At 43.2% G+C, this 10,074-nt stretch overlaps 1 protein-coding gene across 2 annotated transcripts; it reads right to left on the minus strand.

Moving 5' to 3' along the window:
* Positions 1-376: 376 nt before the first annotated feature.
* THAP1 (THAP domain containing 1) lies at positions 377-7,465 on the minus strand. 2 transcript variants are annotated; one of them, XM_528123.8, is made up of 3 exons: positions 6,717-7,465; positions 2,889-3,084; positions 377-2,039 (listed from the first exon to the last, which is right to left on the minus strand). In XM_528123.8, the coding sequence occupies exons 1-3, from the start codon at positions 6,785-6,787 to the stop codon at positions 1,665-1,667; spliced, it is 642 nt and encodes a 213-aa protein (XP_528123.1). In that variant the 5' UTR covers positions 6,788-7,465; the 3' UTR covers positions 377-1,664. The 2 variants fall into 2 exon arrangements, with proteins under 2 accessions (XP_528123.1, XP_009453558.1); XM_009455283.4 differs by lacking the exon at positions 2,889-3,084.
* Between the last annotated feature and the right edge of the window lie 2,609 nt (positions 7,466-10,074).

Below are 10,074 nucleotides of genomic sequence, written 5' to 3' on the forward strand. Positions count from 1 at the left end.
TCAGCTCACTGCAACCTCCACCTCCCGGGTTCAGGCAATTCTCCTGCCTCAGCCTCCCAAGTAGCTGGGACTACAGGCACTCGCCACCATGCCCAGCTAGTTTTTGTATTTTTAGTAGAGACGGGGTTTCACCATATTGGCCAGGCTGGTCTTGAACTCCTGACCTTGTGATCCATCCACCTCGGCCTCCCAAAGTGCTGGGATTACAGGCGTGAGCCATGGCGCCCCGCCCAACTTCAAGTAATCTTCTAATCATTATTTCTATTTTTGAGATACTGGTTCATAAAACATCAAATATGCATGAATCACAGTGCTATCCACTGGCAGCATGGCAGTGAACTACAATGAAAACCAGTTCTACAAAAGACACTTTGAATGCCATTGTTTCACACCTTTAATACTGTCTTAAAGGTTCTATTGCTCTTCAACGATCTTAGTGTACTTTGAAATATAAAAGTAATAATTATCATTGGAACAGTTATTCTAAATCTAAAAAGATAACTCCCACAGCAATATTTGTTTACTCAGAACATATTTTCACTTCCAATATATGTAAAATTTCTCACAAAGAACAGAACTCACAGTTTGAACAGAAACCTCAGTGTTTAAATCTCCACATTCAGTAAAATAAACGCTACATAGTAGGTTGTTCTGAATATAAATCACGCATTTAACTAAATGGGATATAATTTCTAACTTGTGTTAAAAGTGAAGAAATAATTTTTTATGTGAAGCCTTGTCCCAACTCAGTCAAGTGCAAGATTATCATATGATACAAATCAAACTCTACTAACACAGCATATTTGTCAGAGACTTGAGGGCAGATACATAACTACAGCTGGGGAACTGGATGTCCTTCAGCTAGGGTGTAATGAAAGAAAAAAGCATATCATAGATCAGGTCCCAGTTTTAATTACTTCATTGATGACAATGCCTTACTTTATTTATTGAAGAATGTTTCTTCCACTGAAAATACACTTCTAATTTTATAATGCAAGACAGTAGGGGAAAAAATAGGAGCCCATGTAAAAAAAAAAAATCCACTCTTAGAATCTGAAGTTATTGATCAGATATGCAATGACTTTTTTCTGCTGTGATGATAATCAAATCTTTTTTCTTAAGTACTGACTTGCCAATTTATCTTTGATAACTGATTCAGAAAGATAAATGAACCTTGTGACTTTACATATGAGAATATGTACATATGTATATATATATTCTAAGAAGTTATGTCCCATGATCTGACCCATACTTCTGATTTAAAATATAACTAAATTCTCTCAATAAAACAGTACTAATTTTAAGTTTTAAACTGAAATCACCCTTTTACCACACTGTTCTCATTCTCTTTACTTTTTATTTTTACATTATTTCTATAAATACTAAAGAAAACCCCCAAAATCCCCAATCTTGAAACCAACTTACATTAGAGGTCTGAGGTTAGTTTATAACTTTTAAAATATTTTGTTAAAATGTAAAAAACCTGAAATTACAAACAAAAAAATTTATAATTTTACAGTATATATAGAATTTTTTTTAAAAAAATATTCTGAACTGTTTTTATATAAGTAATCAAATGTTATTTTTTTAAATGAAACTCCTTTACAGGCTAGAGGAGGATATGTGGTATTGCCCCATTAGAAATCAATACACATTTCATTTTTTTATGCTGGTACTTCAACTATTTCAAAGTAGTCATTTGGTAGAATCACATAACCTCTTTCTGATACGTCATCTTTCTCTTTCTGGAAGTGAACAACCTCCTTTAATTTTTCAAGCTGCCGTTCTTGCCTTCTGCATCGCTGCTGTGCGGTCTTGAGCTTCTTTCTGAGTTTTTCAACTTGCTGTTCTAGCTGATGAATCCTTTTCCGCTGGTGCATTGTATCCTCCACAGTATAGTTGTGGTCACAGAAAACTGAGAGATTAACAGGGGTCTGAAGAGGCGGCATTAGTAATCCAATAGCAGCATCAACCTGGGAAACAGGAGGCGGTAAAGGAGGTGGGGGAAGCTGTTCCTGTGGCTCCAGAAGATCTTCTTTCTAAAACAAAAATACAAAGTATGTTTGAATTTAGTAACTAAAAACAGTTTAAAAGAATCTGTGGACTGACCAGGCGCAGTGGCTCATGCCTATAATCCTAGTACTTTTGTGAGGAAGAGGTGGGCGGATCACCTGAGGTCAGGAGTTTGAGACCAGCCTGGCCAACATGGTGAAACCCTGTCTCTGCTAAAAATACAAAAATTAGCCAGATGTGGTGGTGCACGCCTATAATCCCAGCTACTTGGGAGGCTGAGGCAAGAGAATTGCTTGAAACCAGGAGGCGGAGGTTGCAGTGAGCCAAGATCATGTCACTGCACTCCAGCCTGGGCAACAGAGACTTTGTCTCCAAAAAATAAATAAATAAATAAATAATAAAAGAATCTGTGGAATTTAAGAAATACTGACTTTTTTTGGGAATCAGTGGTATAGAAACATTCCAAAATGAGAAAACAGTTTCAGTTTGAATAAACTTTTCTACCTGAAGTAGAGGGACGGTGCAAAAAAGAGACAAAATGAATCATCAGATCTAATTAAATATTAAGCACCGACGAGAAAAAAATGCTTTGAAACTAAACTGTCACTGATAAAGAAAACCCAAAACTTATCAATATATAACTGGCAGTACGGAGTGGTTTTTAACTAAGTTACAAAGCTGGACTAAGTTTCTTAGTGTGAGGATATTTATCTTTAATAAACTGCATTTTGTGTTTTCAGAAGTATATCACTGTTAACTACAAGGTTCCAGGCACATTTATTCTCTTAACACTAACTCAATTTTCCACATTTTAATCAATGAACACATCAGTTTGATAAACAGAAAGCAACCCAATATTTTAAAACGCATATTACCTTGTCATGTGGCTCAGTACAAAGAAATATTGTGGGCACAGCATTCTCTTTCAGTAACTTGTTGTTGCACTCTCTCTTAAAGCAGTCTGGAGTAAAGTGCTCTGAACAAATACTGCTATACTTGGTGGGTTTAAAGTTTTTTCTTCTGACAGCTGCCTCCCATTCTTTACAAAGACTGGGTCGAGTAAGAGGAAACCTAAGAAGAAGGCATAATTCAATTATCTGTCCTGATTTTTTAAATAAATAAAGGCACCCAAACTTTCCAGCTTAGGAAATATCTTACATTGGTATTAAAGATGTTACAATTGTATTATCCTATTGGATTAAAGATTAGCTCTAGTTATCTATTTATCTCATTTATTAATTTTTTTAAAAATTTTTTTGAGACGCCGTCTTGCTCTGTTGTTAGGCTGGAGTGCAGTGGTGCAATCTCGGCTCACTGCGTCTCCGCCTCCCGGGTTCAAGCGATTCTCCTGCCTCAGCCTCCCAAGTAGCTGGGACTCAGGCGTGCACCACCACGCCCAGCTAAGTTTTGTACTTTTAGTAGAGATGGGCTTTCACCATGTTGGCCAGGATGGATTCGATTTCTTGACTTTGTGATCTGCCCGCCTTGGCCTCCCAAAGTGCTCAAATTACATGCGTGAGCCACTGCGCCTGGCCCTCATTCATTAACGTTTAACTTTTTATACTGAGTTCACCAAAAGATTCAAGTAAAATACATACTATAGAGTAAATGTGCCCACGGCTCATGCCTGTAATCCCAGCACTTGGGAGGCCACTGTCCGAGGGACTACTTAAGTCCAAGAGTTCGAGACTAGCCTGGGCAACACGGCAAAACCCTGTCTCTACAAAAAACACAAAAATTAGCTGGGCATGGTGGTATGTGCCCAGGTACTCAGGAGGCTGAGACTGAGGTGGAAGGACTGCTCGAGCCTGGGAGGTCAAGGCTGCAGTGAGCTGAGATCGTTCCACTGCACTCCAGCCTGGGTGACAGAGCCATACCGTCTCAAAAAGAAAAAAATAACCTGTATTCATATTTTTTACCAGTAATTTTCCGTGTGCTGCACAGAGAGACAAAGATTGCACATTTGTATCTGTGTACTGGGAAAAAGGGGCTTCTAGTTCTCTTAGCATCAGTCTGACAAATATGAATAGGCTAAATTTGAATTAAAGGCAGATAATAATGAAAGAATTTATTTTCTAATCAACTGGGATGTCCATTAGGCCCAGGTAAACGGGGATAGTGAGAGTTTACATTTATTGTGGTAATTTTACTCTTCCAAGTTAAGAATTTGGTAAACTGGGGGGATTAGAAAGAAAAAGGGAAGGGAATTTCAAATTTATGTTTCACAGTCTCTCTTCCATGTACGATATGCTAGAGCCTGACTCTGCTAGTAAGAGATCTTTATGACAGTCCCTTTTCTTTGTACGACATAGCACTCTCCGCTGCCACTATGTAGAGGGTGGGAGAAGTGGTACTCCTAGAAAATCTCAGCTGGGGCTGGGCGTGGCCTGTAATCAGGCCTGTAATCCCAACACTTTGGGAGGCTGAGGAGGGCGGATCAGGAGGTCGAAGTATGGAGACCATCCTGGCCAACATGGTGAAACCCTGTCTCTACTAAAAATACAAAAATTAGCTGGGCGTGGTGGTGCACACCTGTAGTCCCAGCTACTCGGGAGGCTGAGGCAGGAGAATCGCTTGAACTCGGGAGGCAGAGGTTGCAGTGAGCTGAGATCGTGCCACTGCACTCTAGCCTGGTGACAGAGCAAGACTCCATCTCAAAAAAAAAAAAAAAAAGAAAGAAAATCTCAGCTGGAACGGTCTCTATAAGTATAAACTAGGGTAGCATTTGCTGGTAAAATTCAGTACCTATGGCCTCCTGGCTCTGTAAGTATAAACTATGGTAGCATTTGCTGGTAAAATTCAGTACCTAGGGCCTCCTGGCTCAAGGACGACAAATTTACAGCTGTTTGTGAGATTCTCTTAAGATCTTTCCCATCTACTCTCCCTAAACCTGCTATTTTAGATAAGGGATAAGATGCAGGTTAGCCCTTCTTTTGATTCAATCCATATCTGCTTAACATCTAGCAGAAACAGTTGTATCTTTTTTTTTTTTTTTTTTTTGAGATGGAGTCTCACTCTGTTACCCAAGCTGGAGTGCAGGGCAAGATCTCAGCTCACTGCAACCTCCATATCCCAGGTTCAAGCGATTCCCCTACCTCAGCCTCCCAAGTAGCTAAGATTACAGGCGTACGCCTGTATTTTGTATTTTTAGTAGAGATGGGATTTTGCCATGTTGGCCAGGCTGGTCTCGAACTCCTGACGTCAGGTGATCCGCCCACCTTGGCCTCCCCAAGTGCTGGGAATTACAGGCATGAGCCATCGTGCCTCGACAAAAACAGTTATTTCCGACGTGTGAATACCCTCTTTAAACTAGTTTCCAGTGCCAATGAAACATTTTCCATAATTTTAGATTCCTTCTGCCAAGCCATCAGAAATGTGGGTGGGGAGCTGCGCATGTAATCCTGTAACCATCACCTGACCTTTCCCTACATTTAGAAAGAACATGTTTACAGAAATTCCAATTAAATCAAGAGATAATATTAGGATATCCTGAACCGAATCCTCTAAGTGTTCTAGCCCCTTCTCCAAGGGGTAACATTATTACTCTGGAGACCTATGTTCTACACACTCTTATTTCTATAGGGTCCATCTCACATGATATCAAACATATTTAAAAAATGCATGGACACGCCCCTGGTAAACACAGATGGCCCCACAGCAAAAAAATAAATTAACTGAAAAGATATTTAACATTTTGCTTTTGTAATTATTTACCTAATTATAAAAGATAATTAGCTAATTACCTATGGCTAATCTGTATAGTTTACCCCTGGATCTGATTTCTTACCTATCATCTGCGTATAGTTGTCAGGAATTCTTGCAAAGAAAACTTAACATAAATGTAATTAAAATTTGTAAACAAATTCAGCTGAATGAAAATGTTATGTCACATTTTACAAGCGTTTATCATAAGTAATTGCAACTCTGCACTTTTTTCCTATTTTCAAGAGAATATTTTTGATCCTATCACTCTTAACTGTGCTACCTACTGGATAAGACAGCTCTGAAAGCTGTGGGGCAGTTTCTTTCGAAAGAGCTTCCTCTATGCACAGGTAATGCCATAATAAATAAAGATCCGTGTGAGTCATTTTATTATGATCCATGTTGTAACTGTCCATATTATCATTATTGTGTGCTGAAAAGATAACGATTTATCTCGGCAGTACCTGAAGCTTTCTCCAAAATACAGGGTCCTTAAAGCTTAGTTCCTAGAGATTGAGGGCAAAAATTCTCCCTGATTTCCCAGCCAAAAAACCCTTAATTGCTACGATGCTGGCCTCCCATCCACGGCAAGGGCGAAAAGTAGTGATTTCTTCGTTTAAAGGCCTTTGTTTCTATTTTAAATTTACCCCTTAAGACCATATTAAAACACCTGGCTGCTCTGTGACCCTGGTGGTGGCAAAACCCGCGCCACCCTAGGCATCGCCCGTGGGCTCCGAACGCGTCAACCCAGGCCGTGAGCGAAGCCTGCAACCAGGGCCTGTTCCAGGAGCGCGAGAAACGGCTGCCGCGGCGACGCGCGCCGAGAACGCGCGATCGGGCGGCGGTTCCCAGCGGGACGCGGTGGGAAACGCCCGGCAAGGCCGGCCCCGGACCCCACCCGTCCCTCGCGCGGACACGCGCCTGGCTCCGCCCCCGGCTCCGCCGGCCGCGCGCCCCCACCCCGGCTGAGACCGGCCCCGCGAGGCGCGCAGGGTCCTCACTTGTGGAAAGAAACGGGCTTGTCCTTGTCGTAGCGGTTCTTGCAGCCGTAGGCGGAGCAGGACTGCACCATCCTTCCGGTCCTCAGGCACTTCACTTCTGCCGCCGCAGAAGGCAGGGGAAGTTGTTCTCAGTGTCGCTGCGCTCGGTTGGATTCCCTCGCTTCTTTTGTAGCTTTAGCCAACAGTTACAGTGATGGTGGCCTCCCTCGGGGGTGACTAGTGTGCCCGTTTTGTTGTTTGCCTTAGCAGAAGGACCACAGCCATCGCCCGTCTCCCATCTCCAAGATGGCGGAGGCAGCTTCAACCTCACCTCTCGCGAGGGGTGCGTCCCACTGTCTCTGATTAGCCCCGAGGTCAGAGGTAACGTTTCCTGGGAAGCTAACTATTGGCTGAGGCCAGGTGTTTCCGGCGGTGGCTTCAGAGATGCCGAAGTGGGCGGAGCCCTGAGCTTCCGGCAGGCAGGAAGGAACTGCTTGTGGGGGGGAGGAGGCGCGGCGGGAGGCCGGATTCCTGGGGCATCCTCCAGCCCCGGGCTGTTCCCGTGGGTTAATTGATGCGGACCTTTTCTGGGGCAGCTTACAGTAGGGAACAACTAGGGCCTCTTGGAGAACAGGTGTAAAGCCGAGGTCGTTGGCTGATTGCGCCCATTTCTTTAAAAGGGCGGACACAGATGGTGTATGATTAATAAAATTGTGGAACCTTTTCCCAGAATGCTAATCTTTATCCCATTACCTGTGTCTTCAGGTATCACAAGTTTCTGTGAGAGCCAACGTGACAGATTTTTAGCAATGAAAAAAGACACACTCGCCAAATCATCTCAATTGCCAACGCAGAAGCGTTTTATATATATGTATGTATATATATATGTGTGTGTGTGTATGTATATGTGTGTGTGTATGTGTGTGTGTGTGTGTGTATATATATATATATGTAATTTTTTTAATAAATAGAGGCGTTGTCTCCCCACGTTGCCCAGGTCAGTCTGGAACTCGAGCTCAAGGGATCCTCCCATCTCGACCTCCCAATGGGTTGGGATTACAGGAGTTGAGCCACCAGGCTGTCCCTCCCCAGAAGCTTTTCTGAAGGGCTCTCCATTGCTGTGATTTCCGTGTGCTGTGTTGCAAATAGCGAACTGCTGCAGCAATTTTCACACCTGAGAGAGAATATGTTAGAGGGGTTCGAACTAGAACGACTCTGTGTTGAGTGAGGGCTAGGAAAATGAGGCTGGGACTTGCTGGGCTGCATTCCCGGGAAGTTAGGTATTCCTAGCCTCTAGATGTATATACCATTAAAGCAACAGATTGATAATGTTTACTACACAGACCCAGACTACCAAGTGTCCAGATATCCCGATATTTTGAGAACATAAGCATTCCTAATTTTGCTTTAAAGATAATAATATTGGGCTGGGCACAGTGCCTCACGCCTGTAATCCCAGCACTTTGGAAGGCCAAGGCGGGCAGATCACTTGAGGTCAGGAGTTCAAGACTAGCCTGGTCAACATGGTGAAAACCGTCTCTACTAAAAATACAAAAATTAACCGGGTGTGGTGGCACATGCCCTTGAATTTCAGCTACTCTGGAGGCTGAGGCAGGATAATCGCTTGAATCCGGGAGGCGGGGGTTGCAGTGAGCCGTGCTTGCACCACTGCACTCCAGCCTGGGCGACAGAGTAAGACTCTGTCTCATAAATAAATAAATAAATAAATAAAGATAATATCGATTCTTACATAATATAGTAATTAATCCTTTATCACAAACCCTTGTAGCAAAGCACATCTCCCCATGATCTTTTTTTATCCTATATATAAACTAAGTGTTGTACTTAGGGTGGATGCGTTCCTCCTCTTACTTTCGGGAATGCCCTACTCTGTCTGTGGAGTAGCTGTACTTTCACCACTTTACGTTCTTAATAAACTTGCTTTTGCTTTGTACTGTGGACTCGCCCTGAATTCTGTCTTGCCTGAGATCCAAGAACCCTGTCTTGGGGTCTGGATTGGGACCTCTTTGCTGTAACAGTTTTACTTCATTCCCTGCTCCTTTTCTTTATATAGATCTGAGCCAGGCAGACCTGGAGAGCGGACTGTTGAGTAATCCCTTGGCCCTTATTCTCTACCTTTCCTGCCCTTTTAAATGTTGGTGTTTCCCCAGGGTTCCATCTTCTGCCCTCCTCTAACTCCTAAACACCCTGCTCCTTAAACTGAACCAAATGCCATAATTCTCTCATCTTTTATTTCCTTTGTATATCCGTTCTGCCTTTGGGATTATCATCTGTGAATTATCATCTGTGAATTATTTGTTCAACAGTTGTCTAAACCAGAAACCTTGGAGTCATCTTGGATTTTTTTTGTCACCCATAAAACCCGTTGATGACCAGGTTAATTTTGTAGACTAAATAAATAAATGCCCCTTAAATCCATCCCTCTTCATGTCTCCTCACTGTTGTTGTTGTTGTTGTTTGTTTGTTTTTTTGAGAGGGAGTCTCACTCTGTCGCTCAGTCTGGAGTGCAGTGGCGCAATCTCAGTTCACTGCAACCTCCGCCCCCTGGGTTCAAGCGATTATCCCGCCTCAGCCTCCTGAGTAGCTGGGATTACAGGCACCCGCCACCATGCCTGGCTAATTTTTGTATTTTTGTAGAGACGGGGTTTCACCATGTTGGCCAGGCTGGACTCGAACTCCTGACCTCAGGTGATACGCCTGCCTCGGCCTCCCAAAGTGTTGGGATTACAGGCGTGAGCCACTGCGCCCAACCCTCACTGTTCTTTAATTATTATTATTATTATATTTAACAGAGATGAGGTCTCACTGTGTTGCCCAGGCTGGTCTCAAACTCCTGGGTTTAAGCTATCTGTCAGCCAGGGCCTCCCAAAGTCCTGGGACTACAGGCGTGAGCCACGGCACCTGGCCTCCTCACTGTTCTTGACCAAGCTCTCATGGTCTTAACCTTGCAGCAACCCCTTAACTATCCTAGTCTCCAGTTTTACCTCTCTCCATTCTATCTTCCATAGAAGGGTGGTGCATGCCTGCCACGCCCTTGCTCATATCCTTCCAAGGCTACCTGCTGTACTGAATAAAATCCAAACTTCTTATGGTGAATTATAAAGCTCTTTAAGACCAGGTACTTCTACTCTTCCACCATCATCTCCCTCCACTTGTCTTTACCTTTGTTCCAGCTTTATGTCTTAGAGGGCAGGCTCTTTTGTGGTTTCTTTAAATAGGCTGTTTTCCTTGGCTTGAAATGCCCATCCCTGACCTGTCCACCCTTAAGATGTGGCTTAATGGCCTGGTGCAGTGGCTCACGCCTGTAATCCCAGCACTTTGGGAGGCTGAGGCGGGTGGATCACATGAGCCCAGGTGT

Source organism: Pan troglodytes, chromosome 7 (genome assembly GCF_028858775.2).
Source record: "Pan troglodytes isolate AG18354 chromosome 7, NHGRI_mPanTro3-v2.0_pri, whole genome shotgun sequence".
Classification (NCBI taxonomy): domain Eukaryota; kingdom Metazoa; phylum Chordata; class Mammalia; order Primates; family Hominidae; genus Pan; species Pan troglodytes.

Coding starts and splice junctions, on each gene's coding strand:
- THAP1 (XM_528123.8), bottom strand. CDS start 6,787: ATGGTGCAGTCCTGCTCCGCCTACGGCTGCAAGAACCGCTACGACAAG. Junction 3,085..6,716: donor AAGCCCGTTTCTTTCCACAA/GTGAGGACCCTG, acceptor CCTTCTTCTTAG/GTTTCCTCTTACTCGACCCA. Junction 2,040..2,888: donor GTACTGAGCCACATGACAAG/GTAATATGCGTT, acceptor TTTTTGTTTTAG/AAAGAAGATCTTCTGGAGCC.